This window comes from Pipistrellus kuhlii, unplaced genomic scaffold (genome assembly GCF_014108245.1).
Source record: "Pipistrellus kuhlii isolate mPipKuh1 unplaced genomic scaffold, mPipKuh1.p scaffold_m20_p_3, whole genome shotgun sequence".
Taxonomy (NCBI): domain Eukaryota; kingdom Metazoa; phylum Chordata; class Mammalia; order Chiroptera; family Vespertilionidae; genus Pipistrellus; species Pipistrellus kuhlii.
Genome location: NW_023425529.1, coordinates 56,548,927 through 56,564,649, shown reverse-complemented (window position 1 = coordinate 56,564,649; position 15,723 = coordinate 56,548,927). Strand labels below are relative to the sequence as shown.

The 15,723-nt window shown below is 36.2% G+C and overlaps 1 protein-coding gene across 7 annotated transcripts in view; it reads right to left on the bottom strand.

Moving 5' to 3' along the window:
• Positions 1–942: 942 nt before the first annotated feature.
• CAND1 (cullin associated and neddylation dissociated 1) overlaps positions 943–15,723 on the bottom strand; it is a 50,100-nt gene continuing 35,319 nt past the window's right edge. For 3 of the 7 annotated variants that reach the window (XM_036455013.2, XM_036455016.2, XM_036455015.2), the window contains 8 exons: positions 14,300–14,592; positions 11,029–11,170; positions 9,192–10,685; positions 7,396–7,491; positions 4,189–4,358; positions 3,940–4,104; positions 2,253–2,360; positions 943–1,505 (listed from right to left, as the gene is read on the bottom strand). In XM_036455013.2, coding sequence (XP_036310906.1) covers positions 1,281–1,505; positions 2,253–2,360; positions 3,940–4,104; positions 4,189–4,358; positions 7,396–7,491; positions 9,192–10,685; positions 11,029–11,170; positions 14,300–14,592 — 2,693 coding nt within the window. In that variant the 3' untranslated portion in view covers positions 943–1,280. Of the gene's footprint in view, positions 1,506–2,252; positions 2,361–3,939; positions 4,105–4,188; positions 4,359–6,129; positions 6,225–7,395; positions 7,492–9,191; positions 10,686–11,028; positions 11,171–14,299; positions 14,593–15,723 lie in introns of those variants that run through there. The other 4 variants (XM_036455014.2, XR_006742868.1, XM_036455017.2 and 1 more) reach the window with 4 other exon arrangements.

Below are 15,723 nucleotides of genomic sequence, written 5' to 3'. Positions count from 1 at the left end.
GAGCACCACAAATTTGAAGGAAGAGGCTACAGTGTGAAATGAGTTCACTGAAGGATATGTTCAAAAAATTTCAACTATGGTATAAAGTACTGCAAAGCTTTGTTTACCCCAGGAGAGACCCCTTAATCAGGAAAAGTAGTCAATGTTTACCAAATACAATATGGAAATTAGCTCTACAAGAGAGGGGGGGAAATCTAACTCAATTAAAAGGAAATGCTATAATTAGCTAACAAACCTGTGGCAGTCGGTTTCAGAATTTCCTAAAACTAAAATTTAAAAGCATACACAGTATTTATATCCTTTGATAATGGGACACAGAGATACAAATGGAATGAAAGAAAAAAACTGGCCTTAAGAATTTAATTTCCTAAGTGGCAACACACACACAAATGGGTAACTGAGAAAAACAGTGTACTTAAATATTCAAATTTTAAATGTATAAGAAAATTTATAATAAAAAAGAGTGGCAAATTGTTATTATGACTTGATTTGCTGAAAACATCGGCAAATTCACACTGGCATTAAGAAAACCAAAGTTTCAAAAATTTACTCCTTACTTTCTCTCCAGATTTGTATTCTGTGCAAAAATAAGTATCTGCAAATTGCACTAATACAATACTTGTTTTAACTTTTGTATTATGAATAATCTGCACATGCTGCTTTACAGACAATACATATTTGTAAACTTGCTCATGCAAAAATAGTGTGCGCAACAGGGAAATTGCTAATCCCTATATTTAAAAAAAAAATGATACCTTATCTTTTTTAAATTGCCAAATCCTCCAAAATGTAACAAATCTTACAAATATTCTTCTCTGCCAGCTAAAAATCAATTTATGTTGCTGAAACAAAAAGTTATATAAGGAAAAGAAACATGGTTTTTGTCTTGCAGAATTTTTGATTTTTAAATATGAGAAATTTATAAAAGAAAGGAATTCATGGTCACAAAATTTTAACATTTTAATCCTAAACATTACAGGGCAAATAGATCCTGGACCCTATCTCCATATTCCATAAATCCTAACTCTTAGTTCCCATTTTAAATGTTGCCCTAACCACTAAAACACTAGTGGTTTTACAACCTCTGGGTTATGGAAATACATATTTCTGAAGTAAATGTTACAAAAACAAAAATGGAAGAAAGCCAAACTGTCTCCATGAAGGAAAAAAAGTGGAACATTTTGAAGGTTTTAGATACTTCTCTTTCCATGTCTTATGATTAACCTGTCAATTCAGTGCATCATAAGGTCAATGTCATGGTCCTCATGTTGAACAAACATCTAACTAGTGTCCATTGATTCCAAGTTAGTGGAGGATGAATCTTTTTGGATACTTTCAAAAATGGCTGCCAGCTCAGGGTTGGAACTGATCTGCGACTGGAATTCACTCATCAGTGGACTCTTCTCTGCTTCTGGAATGGTCAGCAGGGCTGCTACTGCTCTCATAGCAGATCGCTTTAGTTCATCTTGCTTTTCAAACTCCTGCTTTACTGAGTTTGCCTTTACCTGTAACATTGAGTAAATTTATATTATATGCTATAAAAGATAAATTATCATACAAACAAAATTTAAGCACCTAGAAATTTCTGGTAAATAAAGCAAAGCTGCTCTTTTATAGGTCCAAAAGTCATGTTGTATTTTAAGCATAGTTGTTTTTAAATTTCCTTTTAGCAGTAATTTGTCTCCTTTTAAGTGAGTAAACAAAATCCTGAACCATGATTGAAACAGTGAAAATCTGAGCTTTATCTGCTTAGCAAGTCCTACTTTGGCCTCCACCAAGAAACTATCCCTCTAGACACTTTATTCATTATTCTTCAGACACATCATGCACTAAACATCTCTGTGCCTTAATTCATATGGAAAACCCATTAATTTTTATATGGAAAACCCCGTTTCACCTTCTGAATCTAAACGTATTTCTGACGTTTTAAGGTCCATTTTAAATGTCATCATGTTCATCTGAAATTTTCTGATACCATCCCACCTCCACCAGAATTAAACACTTCTTTTTTTGTGGAACAATCTCATTTTATTCTATATAAATACTTCAAAATATGCATCAAATTATTGTTATAAAAATAAAAACTTTAAAGAATAGTATTAAATAAATGCTAAGTATTCTAAAGCATCCACATTCAATAGGTTAACTTTTAAAACCTATTGCTACATATGGTGCTAGCATGGTTAAATTAGGACAACTAGAAATCTTGAATACACCAAATCCATCCTAAGTTGATATCTACCAATGATTACCTTAGTTGTACATGTGGCACGTAATGGCTCTACAAGCCGATCCAACCTCTGCAGTACTGCACTTGGGCAAAGGGTAGAGAGTCTCACCAACATTAAAAATGTTAGCATCTATTATGAATAAAGAAAGACAAAATGTGACCTCTTGTTATTTTTCTAAAGACAATTCCAAATTCTAACAAAGCTTTTAAAAGGAAAATGATCAGCACGCACCATGCAGTTTCATTTTCATGTACCGTAATCTGTCTCAAAGAGTTGCCGTAACCTTACCTAAGGTAATTTCAGTTCCAAGTACTACTGAGACATCACTTATAACTGGTAATGTGGTTCCAGTGTAAGAACTAGAAAAGTGGTTCTCAATCTTAGCCACATTAGAAGTGGGGAACTTTGCCCCATTCTCAGAGATTTTTACTTACCCTGTTAAAATAGGGCCATGGATTTAGAATTTTTAAGAAGCTCACGTGCAGCCCTAATTGGTTTGGCTCAGTGGATCAAGAGTCGGCCTGCAGACTCAAGAGTTGCAGATTCGATTCCAGTTAAGGGCATGGACCTTGGTTGCAGGCACATCCCCAGTAGGGGGTGTGCAGGCTGATTGATGTTTCTCTTTCATTAATGTTTCTAACTCTCTATTCCTCTCCCTTCCTCTCTTTAAAAAAAAAAAAAAAAAAAAAAAAAAAAAAAAATCAATAATTTTTTTTTTTAAAAAAAAGCTCACATGCACCAAATTGTGAAAGCATTAAGAAAGCAAGTGAACCAGGAGAAAGGTTTTTATAGTTTTTACTATCTTAGCAGATAGTAGAAAACAAAAACAAAAAAACTGGTTATTCAGATTAATCCACAGAAAACCTGGTAATCCATAACCATTTTTCTATTGACTATAAACTGTAGATTTCAACAGGAAGATCCTATTATGTCTTTGGGGGCTCTTTTTAATGGATCTGGGAGGGGTCAGGTTATTACCACAAATGGAAACAAAATGTTGGAGTTCTGAGTCTGGCTGCATAACTACTCAACTACTATTTTTGCCTGCATGACCAAAGGCCATGAACTGAAAAAAAGAAAAAGAGACAATGCACTTACTATTTTTCAATTTACTCTTTAATAGTTTACATTTGAAATGAACATGATCAAATAGGAAAACAAAGAAGAGTTCATTCTCTAAACCTAAAAAGTGGTATGATTTCTCTTCTAGTTGCTTCTACATAGATTGTTTAGGCATCTAAAAATAGTTCTTGCATGTTATCCTTTAAAAAAATACTTGATATTAATCCCAATGTATTAGTCTGAAAAACAAAATCCCCCATTCAGGTAAATAATATGGTTATCTTGTAAAACTAAAGAATATCCTCCATAGGTAGTAACTGCAGCACACTTTTAAGACATGCCAAACAGATCACAGGTATACTTCAACAAAACCTATCTGTTCTCTTTGGAGGGAAAACACTTAGGGACTATGTGCTAAGCAAGCTGCACAGAATTTCTTAGAATTTCCCATCCATGACCTCTTCCTTCAATGAAAAGGTTCTGGATTTTTTCTGTATGTCAACTAATGTTACAATTATACCACTACTACTTTTGCATATTATAGTTCATTGACAAGCAAACAATTTTTCTCACTTAATAGACAAAAGTAAATTACAAGGGTCAAAGTCACTGTAGTTAAGTCTTCTAAAACATTCAAACATCTTACCTTAATATCGTAATGGTCCTTCAAACCATCTTCAACATGATTTAGAAATTCAAAGATATCTAGTCTATCAAGGCAACTGTCTAGAAGTGTGTACATACACTCAAAAGCTGCCTTTCTAATATCCAGGCCGTCATCAACTGTATGCTTAAATGGACCCATTTCTACCTGTTGAAACACAAAAGAGTATATGCATACACTTAAAAGTAAAAGATAATCTTAGAGAAAGTGTAATCGAACTAACTAGCTTACCTCTCTTATAAGCTCCTTTCTAACTTTTGTTTCATTGTAAAGATGTGGAAGAACAGAGTCTAGAAGATCCCTTATTAAAGATGGCTTATTATGTGCCGCTGAATTGAATGTGACCAAGGCTACTCTTCTTACATTCAAATCTGGGTCTTCCAATGTCTTTAGGAAATCACCTGAGAAATTATAAGAGAAGCAACATACAATTAAGATAAGCTTAAAAGAAAATATATGTGATACCTTTTTCTAAACTGATAGTTTATTGTAGTTGGTATTGTTATTTCTTCAATATGGGTTAGGAAAGAACATGATGAAATACTAAGTGAACTATCTAGTTTCTTTTGGCAGCCTACCATCATATCTCAATGTGAGTGGATTTAATTGATAAGCTACTCTCAAGCGCCTATAATTCAGAGCAGTGACGACCAACCGGTGGTCCGTGAGGTCCAAAGGTTGGTAACTGCTGGTTTAAGGAAACCTTTGAAGCAGTGGTCACCAACCAGCGGTTCATGGACCACTCCTGGTCCATGAAGTCAGAAAGGTTGGCGACCACTGATACAGAGGATACATGGTGAGTATTCAGAACATTCCTTAATTACTTTATAATTTATAAAAAGGTAGGTTGCAAAGAGAAGTGGCGGAACTCTGCACAAGGCACAGAATCTAATAACTTGAATGAATGTCCTTAAGAGTTCAAAACTAACTACTACACTAAAAACAACCTAAACAGAATTTTAAAAACTGAGTTCAAAATAAGATAAACAAGGTGAGGACATATCCATTGCTTGATAAAGATGAAATACTGCCCAAACCAGTTTGGCTCAGTAGATAGAGCTTCGGCCTGCAGACTGAAGGGTCCTAGGTTTGATTTTGGTCAAGGGCGTGTACCTTGGTTGCAGGCACCTCCCCAGTAGGGGGTGTGCAGGAGGCAGCTGACCGATGTTTCTCTCAATGATGTTTCTAATTCTCTATCCCTTACCCTTCCTCTCTGTAAAAAAAAAAAATAAATAAAAATCAATATATATATATATTTTAGAAGATGGAATACTGTTAACAAGTACACAATCTATGAGATGACAAAGAGCAATGTGCCTCCAAAAGTCCTATTTTTATATGTATCTTTAATGAGAAATATATAAATTGGTAAAAGGTAAGAATACAAAAGGAGGAAACTGAAACCTAACAGGACAAAAAGCTAAAGCGCCTAAGGCACTTTAAAACAGATATACATCTGGTTTTCTAACAAATGTGGGGGAGAAATTATAGTGCAAAAATATTTGGAGTCATATAGATGATGATTCAAACCACTTCATTTGTCAATTGTATGACTTCTTGCAATTTACTTTAGGCAAGAGTCTCGGTTTCCCAGTTTATAAAATGAGAATTATAAACATTTTAGGGCTACTGAGCAGAAAAAATACCATGTATATTATTGAATACAGTGCCAAGTATGCACCTGTATTCATACATGGAGCTATCATTATCATCAGCAATCTTTTAGAATTCACAAGGAAAAAGAGAAGTGCCAGAAGACTTAAATGTATCACAACAGCAATTTTAAAAAATGGGAGGAAAGAAATACTTCAGACACCACAGATTGGTAAACTCAATGTTGACCATCCAGGAAAGTTCTGATTAAAAAAATTTAAGAGATAGCTTGGGTTAAAAAATAATTTAAATGTACCATACTAAACCTCTTCATCCTGTTGGTTTAGAGTTACTAAGACATTAAATTAGAATATTAATTGAAATGAAAATGCTTTCAGTAAAGCATCTAAATAAAACATTGCTATTATTATGGACAAATGGTGACATGGACTAGGATGAGTGTTTCTCAACTCTGGTCTAGGAATTTGTTTCTAAAAAGCTTCCTAGGTGTTTATAGGATGTTCATATAATCACAAATAATACTGAACTCAACCATAATGCAATTAGAACAATAATCACTTGATTGAATAACTACACCTACGTTGAACAATGACTGTGGTCAACCTGGAAAGATGTCTCTAGAGATGTGGCACAGGTCTTTTTCTTTGTCCTAGCTTATACAGTATCAAATGTAAATAAATATACCGGGAGGGGTGGGGTGGAGGGAGGAGAAGAATAAGGGGAAACAAAGGCAAGAATTTTTGGATAGAAAATCTCTTTGAATTATTTCTAGGTTCCAACAATAGCACCCATTTATCCCTGGTCCTCTTTACTCTGAATGGCAATTCCTTTCTGTAGTTCTTTTAGGTTGTTTTACCCCTTTCTGGCTCACTATAGAATAATCTGACAATGGGAAGCTTCTTTCCCATGTCCTTCTATCCTCTCTACTTCTATTTCTGTTCTTGTGTCCTCGAGAAAACACAAAAGTGAGTTCTCAGGGCTTTTAGCTACTAGTACTACCAACTCTAGAAAAATTGATGATGAAAAAAAAACACAGGAAAGTTATGACAACATGTAAAAAGTCCTCAAACCTAATTCTTGTCTTCACAGAAATAGAGAGCCCTAGGTCCTCTTAGTTTTTCTGGTAATTATCTTTTTTATTCTTAGGTTGTTACATAAGGTAGTTTCAATAATCCCCTCAGGAATTGAAGGGGTACATGTAATAAGAGAAAATTTGGGCCCTAACAGCTCAGGTTAAGATTCATTTTTCTGAGAGGAAATTTCAGGACTATTTAGAGTAGGGGTGTCGAACTCAATCAGAGAAGGGGCCAAAATCTAAAATCCAGCCTAAATCGCGGGCCGAATGGTTTACTGAACAGTCATAAACTGTCATTGTGATGGAAACGCAGCGGAGTGCAGTGATGACAGCGTGGTGCGGGCCACATTGCAAGGCCTGGCGGGACGGATTTGGCCCGCGGGCCTTGTGTTTGACACATGTGATTTAGAGAGATAAAATATTCTCCCCTAGTTATTTTAGGCCATCCCCAGAATATGATTATCAAATGTATAGTTGACTCTATAGGCATTTTAGTGTGTATTTACTAATTTCAGTTATTTACAAAATTATCTGGTAACAATTTCAAGCTAAGGGGTGACAGAATGTAAGTATAAGTATGTAAGATCATACATTAGCAACATCTTTCTAATGAAACAATTACCAGCCCCTTGAAAGCACTTTAGGTTGTTACTTTGTGAAATTCTTAGTTATTGAAATGATTTTTGTTTTTGTTTTACAATTAAACTACTAAATAGTTAATCAGTATGTTTATCTTTTTTTCCACTTACCTATGCAGTTCTTTAATAGTGGATCAATAGGTTGTGGATGATCAGAAATAGTAAATTTCACAGCTGTAACCACTGAGCTTCGGGCATATGATGAGCCTAATTAAAAATAAATATCAGTATATTGGTATGTAAGTCTACTAAAATCCATGGACATGTTTATCATTTTCAAACCACTTCAAATAACACTAGTGTTTTCAATTTTTTTAAATTTTCTTTGGCCAGAGAGGGTATTGCTATCAAAATACTAACAGAGCCGAAACCAGTGGATAGGGCGTCAGTCTGTGGACTGAAAAGGTCCCAGGTTCGATTCCGGTCAAGGGCATGTACATTGGTTGTGAGCACATCCCCGGTAGGGGATGTGCAGGAGGCAGCTGGTTTATGTTTCTCTCTCATGGATGTTTCTAGCTCTCTATCCCTCTCCTTTCATCTCTGTAAAAAAATCAATAAAATATATATATTTTTTAAAAATACTAACAGAGATGAGCAAAGTTTACTTATGAAACATAATCAATATAAAGCCCTAATATTCAAATAGACCAAACAGCAGAACAAACAACCAGTCTCTATGATGTGCACTGACCACCAGGGAGTGCACACGGGTCATGGTGGGCGTCGGCCATGGCAGAATGGTGAAGTAGATGAGTGAGGACACCAGACCAAGGTAGGGTGCCAGTCGCTATCATCAGGATGAGCCTCTGGTGGTTACTAAAAATTCTTTGCTCCCACGTGCCAAGGTCCTACCTGGTGCTCACACCTGCTGCCGGCACTTGGCACCAGCACCAATCACTTGTGAGCAGAGGCTGCTGGCCCCCATTGCTTCTCAGAGCTTCTCCACCTTCCTCTGCTCCTGAAGGGCAATCAGGGCCAGCAATTGTCACTCACACCCACTGCTGGTGACAGCTCCGCTTATAGCCGCTGCAGGTGTGGGAGTCGCTGCTCGCACCTGCTGCTGGCACCCAGTACCAGTCCCGATTGCTCGGTGCTGTCAGCCCTGCTCGCACCCACTACTGGCGCTGGCTCCAATAGGATGTAATAGTTCTATTATATTTCTAAATAAACAATATCTTCGAGGAGTAGTCCTGGGAGAGTAGCAGTGGAGGATCTAGCCCTCACAAAAGGAAATTAATTATAAATACCTTATATCTTCAAGTTTTTTTATTTTAAAAGGAAGCAACTTCTAAGAATAAATGGCTATTATTACCTTCTACTTCACTCAAAGGATTTACACTACTAAATTTGGAAATTCTTCTAGCATCTTTCATTGAACTAAAGTGCATTAATTTTAGTATTATAATTATTACTAGCAAGTTCCTCAGGATATATTAATTCAAGAGACACCTGTCTTTGCCACATTTTAAGACAAGAGTAACATTAGAATATAATAAAAATTAGAATAGACTTATTTAACCATTATCTAATTACACTCTCTTTATACTTTTAAACAAAGTTATTCAAATATGGCTCCATATTATAATATAAGGCAATGGGTTCTATATGTAACAAGATACAGAAATATTTTAAATTATGCTTTAGGCACCCTTTAAGGCAACCAACTGCTAATAATAAAAATTTTTTAAGATAAAGAAAACCTAGGCCCCTGGCTTGTGTGGCTCAGTTGATTACTGCATCATCCTGTATACCAGAAAGTGAAGGTTCCATTCCCGATCAAGGGCATATACCCAGGTCTCAGTTTCTACCCCTAGGCAGGGGCATGTAGGAGGCAACCAATCAATGTTCCTCATTCTTCTCTCCCTCCGAGATCAATAAAAAATAAATAAGAAAACCTGGGTACTCACCTGATATCAAGTACCCTTTAAGACGTGGGAGGAGAGTTTCTGGATCAATTAGAGTGAGTTTGCCTAGACATTCAGCAACAACATTTCTGGTTCCTTCTTCTGCACACTCACAGTGCTTTAGCAATAAGGCCCAGATGTTTTCAACATATGGTTTAAGGCCCACCACTGATGCAGAGCTAATAATTTCCTTCAAGGAATGAAGCAGAAGATACTGCCTTTTGGGTTGACTGGTTATTTCTTGTAAGACAAATGGTAGATATTCAGGAAGGTTGCCCACACTAATGCTGCCTAATGCATAAGATGCAGCTGATTTGACTTCTTCACTAGGAGACGAGAAGGCTTCTAATATTACAGATTTTAGTTCCAGTTGCCCACTTAAGTCAATATGATGCCCAACTTCTCCAAGAGAAAGTAGAGCTAAAAGACGAATAGAATCTGTAGACCTTGAGTTCTTAACATCTTGAATAAACTGACCTACTACAGCTGGTCCTTCTTTAGGGCATGCTCGAGTAAGAGCAGCTACACATTTGGCAATAGAATAATAGGACTGCTTGTGAGTAAGAGCTGTGCTCTGAGAATAAACTGGACCTGTCAGCATGCGCAACAAATCCATATATCCTAGATTACTTGTTCCAGTGACAACCAGAGCTTGGAAAAAGTCCAGCATGGCACTAAGAGCGCCCCCCTGCAATAAGGGTGATCTCACAAGTCCAATAAGTTCATTGAGAATGGATCCACTTATCTTTGAAAGGGAAGACGGATACACTTTTGCCAGTGTGGTAAGAAAACTGATAGCCATCTGTGAAACATGCATATCACTTTCACTGATAAGAGGTGGGAGCTCATCTAGAACTGCATCAATCATGGCAGCTGTCAAGCTGTCGCTGTAGTTTTTAATTAGAATATCTAGGGCAGAAAGAGTCCCCAGTTTCAAAGCTCTCTGGTTTTTCCTGAGAAATGAAGCAAGGATAGGAACCCCTTCTCCCAGGACAGGCCTTAAATCTATCTTCAAAGGTGACCCAGCAATCAGGGTCAACGCCTTCACTGTAGTTAGCCGGGTAATTTCATTCTTCAGTCTCTCCAAGAAAATCTGAAGTGTATTAGGCAAGTCAGAACCCAGATTGTCTCCAAGGTTGCAAATAATTTGTCCCATACAGGAAATAGCCCTTTCCTTGACTTCCTGATCAATATCAGCTGCTTTTAACCTCTTAATGGTACAGGTAAATAGATCTTTGATGTAAGGTGTTGCATCAAATGAGGAAGGTTGATCTAAGGGGCGAATTACTTTGACAAGCTGTTGAGTAACAAGAAGTGCTTCAGATGTAATTTTGTAAAATGGGTCTCCAACACAAGCCACCACTGGAGGGACCAAAGCCTGAACATGAGGATGGAAGACTTGAGGAGAGTGGTTACAGAGGATTACGTATAGACACGACAAAGCATCAATCTTCAAATTTGATGAGCTTGATTTGTCATTCAACGAGAAAATAATTCCTAAAAAGACAATAAAAAATTCCGATAATTTTTATATAATTTCAAGAAAAAATTTAAAAACTAATCCCTAAAATATTGCTAGTTTCTACTTCATCACATTATCACTAAAGTAGTAGAAATTCCACAAACTATGATGTCAGAGCCAAAAAGTTTAAGAATAAGATTTAACTTTTTACTTGCAAATTTCTAACTTTAGGTGTTCTAGATGGTTCTATAACAAAGCTTAGGACTATGTACAAATAAAGTTGTCACAAATTATCCTTTTGAAGAACTCATTTAAGCTTATCTAGGTCTTAATAAAGTCTATATTAAATTCCAAAAGTGTTACTCTTTTTTTTCATACCTGGTACAAGAACAGGAATGTGCTGTGTTAGGGCCCCAGGTAACACATTTACCAGTTCAGTTAACATGTTAAAACAGCACTGTCGAGTCTTCACACTTTTTTCTTTCATTTGTTTGTGCAGAGCTTTAACAATGTTGGGAACCTGTAATTATCACACATTCATTAGCTGTTTCAGCTACTGGTATTTCTTCACTACACTTAACACAAATTACAGAGGATGAAGAGAATGGGAAGAACTTACCTTTTTTTGTTAAATTCATAATTCCTCTAACTGCTAACAACACTATTAAATATAAACTTTGCTGCATCAATTCTGTTCTCTTGTAACTGTATTTGCTTGATACTGAGAGAAATACACAAGACTAAATATAAATCTAATCAAATAACAAAATTTTCAACCAAAATATTCAGAGCATAATTTATAATTTTTTTTTAACATGAATAACTCAGAAAAGCATGAAAAGAAAAAAGACAAATTATGGAAAAGAAACCATTAAATGAGTCCTCTTTTTTGCTTTTAGTTTGCCATTACAATGAAATCAACCTCATATCAAACAAGTAACAAGGGCATGATTAAAAAATGTAAGCTTCTAAATTTTCTATCCTAATGCTCTGTTAGTAAAACCTAAATAGGATACTTACTAATAAATCTTATGAATGCCAGGATACAACCACATATCATATCAAACAATGATCTGAGAATTACAGACAAAAGAAAACACCTAATTCACCATAGCATAATCAGAATTTCCTGTGTTTCTACCTAATTTCTATATACTGATTTAATTGTTTATGTCATCCATATACTTTATCTTATTTCTATAATTAATCTTCAATGTTCACCTTAAAGTTTACCACAAACCTTTTATTTTTTATTCTTATTTTTTTAATATATTTTATTGATTTTCCACACAGAGAGAGAGGGATAGAGTCAGAAACATCAATGAGAGAGAATCATCGAGAAACATCGATGAAAGAGAATCATTGATCAGCTGCCTCTTGCACACCCCCCAGTGGGGATGTGCCCACAACCAAGGTACATGCCCCTGACCGGAATTGAACCTGGGACCTTTCAGTCTGCAGGCCGATGTTCTATCCACTGAGCCAAACCGGTTTCGGCTACCACAAATTTTTTAAATTTGTAATACTTAAAAACAAGATAGATATGGTATATATATCCCATCCTCTGGTTTAGTTGTTTAATCTGGCTCACATGTTTTATAATCTATAAAAATGGACAAATATGTATCCCATTGGGCTGCAACAGGGATTACATATATGATAGGGAAATGCCTACCACATACCAAATGGGAACTATATAGATGTAGTGTTTAGGATCTCAGAAAAGATGACCTGAAGCGAAAATGTGTATTTTATTAACCATAAGAGCTGCCATTTACAAGTACTACCGTTTCCCCGAAAATAAGACAGTGTCTTATATTAATTTTTTCTCCCAAAGTTTCACTAGGTCTTATTTTCAGGGGATGTCTTATCTTTCCATGTGCTTATTTTCGGAGGATGTCTTATTTTCGGTGAAAAACGGTATGTATAAGGCACTACATTAAATGTCTACATAGATCATTTCTTCTAACACTACCTTAGGCTGACAGTTCTAAGTAAACCCTTATTATAAATGAAAAAAGTGAGGCTTAATAAAATGAATAAATAATCTAGCCTGGCTAGTGTGGCTCAAGGGTTGAGTGTGGACATATGAACCAGGAGGTCTCAGTTCAATTCCCAGTCAGGGCACATGCCCAGGTTGCAGGTTTGATTGCCATGCAGGAGGCAGCCAATAAATGATTCTTTCTAATTAATGATGTTTCTCTCTCTTCCTTTCCCTTCCTCTCTGAAATCAATAAAAATATATTTCTAAAAAGAATAATCTCTCCAAGATCACACAGCTAAGTTAGGAATGAAGCCAGTTATGAGGTAAGTGAGGCATTTGAAGTCACTAGGCAGTTAGGGACTGGACTATGAGGAGATAAATGTAAAGTGGAAATGCAGCTAACCCCTGTAGGCATGAGTAGGAACCAGTTCATCAGCCTCACCCTGTCCCATGTAAAAGTACAAGAACAAAGGGCCCTGATTATGAGGTGGACACACAGGGTGAGGAAAGTAAATGGGAACTTTGAAATTTAAAATCTGGCTGAATTTTTCAGACCAACCAATGGGAAGTTAGCAGGACACATTAACTCCTAGAACAGTGGTCCTCAACCTTTCTAGTGCCGCGACCCTTTAATATAATTCCTCATGTTGTGGTGACACCCAACTATAAAATTATTTTTGTTATTACTTTATAACTATAGTTTTGCTACTGTAATGAATAGGAATGTAAATATCTGTTATTTTTCCGATGGTCTTAGGCTCTACAGCAGCCGTTCTCAAACTTATGGGTCGAGACAGGTTGAGAACTCACAGGTTGAGAACAGCTAGCAGGGTCGCCTAAGAACATCGGGAAAACACAGATATTTACATTCCAATTCACAACAGTAGGAAAATTACAGTTACGAAGTAGCAACGAAAATAATTTTATGGCTGGGGGTCACACAATATGAGGAACTGTATTAAAAGGTCGCGGCATTAGAAAGGTTGAGGATCACTGTACCTAGACAAAGAAGCTTCCGTGGCAACTTGTTTGGGTTCCTTCCCTGCAACCAAGAGCTTTTCTGTAATAAAACTTTGCTTTTGCTCATCTCTTTGTCCATGAACTCATTCTGATTTCTCTAGACCCGTGGTCGGCAAATTACGGCTCACGAGCCACATGCGGCTCTTTGGCCTCTTGAATGTGGCTCTTTCACAAAATAACACGGCCTGGGCAAGTCTATTTTGAAGAAGTGGCGTTAGAAAAAGTTTAAATTTAAAAAATTTGTCTCAAAAGAAATTTCAATGTTATACTGTTGATATTTGGCTCTGTTGATTAATGAGTTTGCTGACCGCTGCTCTAGACAATGAACTCAGACCCGAGCAGAAAATTGTTATCACAAGTAGTCCCACTACACTGTCTAAGATTTCCCCAATAATATCAAAGATAAAAACTATTTTACTGAATCATGAAATTATTTTAATATTGTTTATCCAGGAAAATAAAGAATACTTCCATCAGAATAAACTATTTATAAGTAACATAATATGAACATACATAAACTAAAAAACATATCCCAGAACATTATTTCACTAAAGATGTTCTGGAGTTCACATTTCCACATTAAAAATACAATTCTAAAGATCACACTTACTAGCATGACTTTCAAAACCATACATTTAAACTAACCTGACTCTGAAGCATTGTTAAAGGTGTTTCTCCCTGTTCCATGGCATCAGGGTCACACAGCCAACTTTGTACAGGACGAGTTTGTTTCAAAAGAGAAAGGTATGCATGAAAAACATCTGCCTTTACATTTTCTTCACGCTCTTTAAATCTGGATATCAGTGCAGGAGAGACAGTCTTGTAGAATTCTGCAAGCATTTCATGCCTTGTGCTAACTACAGCATCCAAGCACTTAGCAGCTGCACGTCTCACTTTCCAGCTCATGTCATCATCATCACTGTATTCATCATCACTCCCTAAAGAGAAGTTTTAACATTAGGCTATTAATCATAGGAAAAGTTTATTGTTTAACACAGGAAGTAAGTTCATAATTAACATAGTTTTCTAACTTTTATTAACATATACAGAGATAAGTTTACAAAGAACTAGAACTTAAATAGTTAACTTTGATAAATTAACCTCTAAATAAAAATGACCACAATTGTGGTGGTGTTTTTTTTTTTTTGTTAACCCTCACCTGAGGATATTTTTCCATTGATTTGTTAGGGAGAGGGGAAGAGAGGTGGAAAGACAGAGAACTATCAATGTGAGAGAAACACATCAATTTGTTGCCTCCTACATGAGCTCTGATTAGGGCCTCGGCCAGGGGGAAACCTACAACCAAGGTACATACCCAGAACCCTTTAGTCCGCAAGCAGATGCTCTATCCACTGAGCCAAACCGGCTAAGGTCTCAATTGTGTTTTTAATTTGTTATTTTGTCATTATAGAAAGAAATGAGCTACTTATTAACCCTTTAAAATCACAATACATTAAACTTATTTAGAACAAAAATATTTGTAAAATCATATATGTCCCAATCTTTTAAACAATTTAAATTAAAGGTCAAAATCAGAGTTTATAAGATAACTAGTGACCTGGTGCACATTGAGAGGAAATTAATTAGAAGAAAAAAATGTAATATATTGTATTTGCCCTTTATAATAGAAGTGTCAGAGATGAAAAAAATAGTAAAACTTATATGAAAATAATGTATAAATTGATTAATAAACAATAACATAACCACCACCACCACAGGAGGTTGGCTGGCTGGAGAGGGATCGCAGGAGGGCTCCAGGGTGTGTTTGACCCATCTCTCCCAATCCCAATCTGCTGGACCCCAGCAGCAAGCTAACCTACCGGTCAGAGCATCTGCCCCCTGGTGGTCATTGCACATGACAGTGACCAGTTGAACAGCCGAACACTTAGCATATTAGGCTTTAATATATACAGATTCTTGATTTGTGGCTACAGATGATGTGATAAGAAAAATGGCTATCAATCCCAGGATATTCTGTAGAACTAATTTTCTGGGGATAAAGAGAATTTTGACATCAACTTTCTTTGCAACTATAAGACTTTTCACTAAATTTGTTAATGGGGGGATTA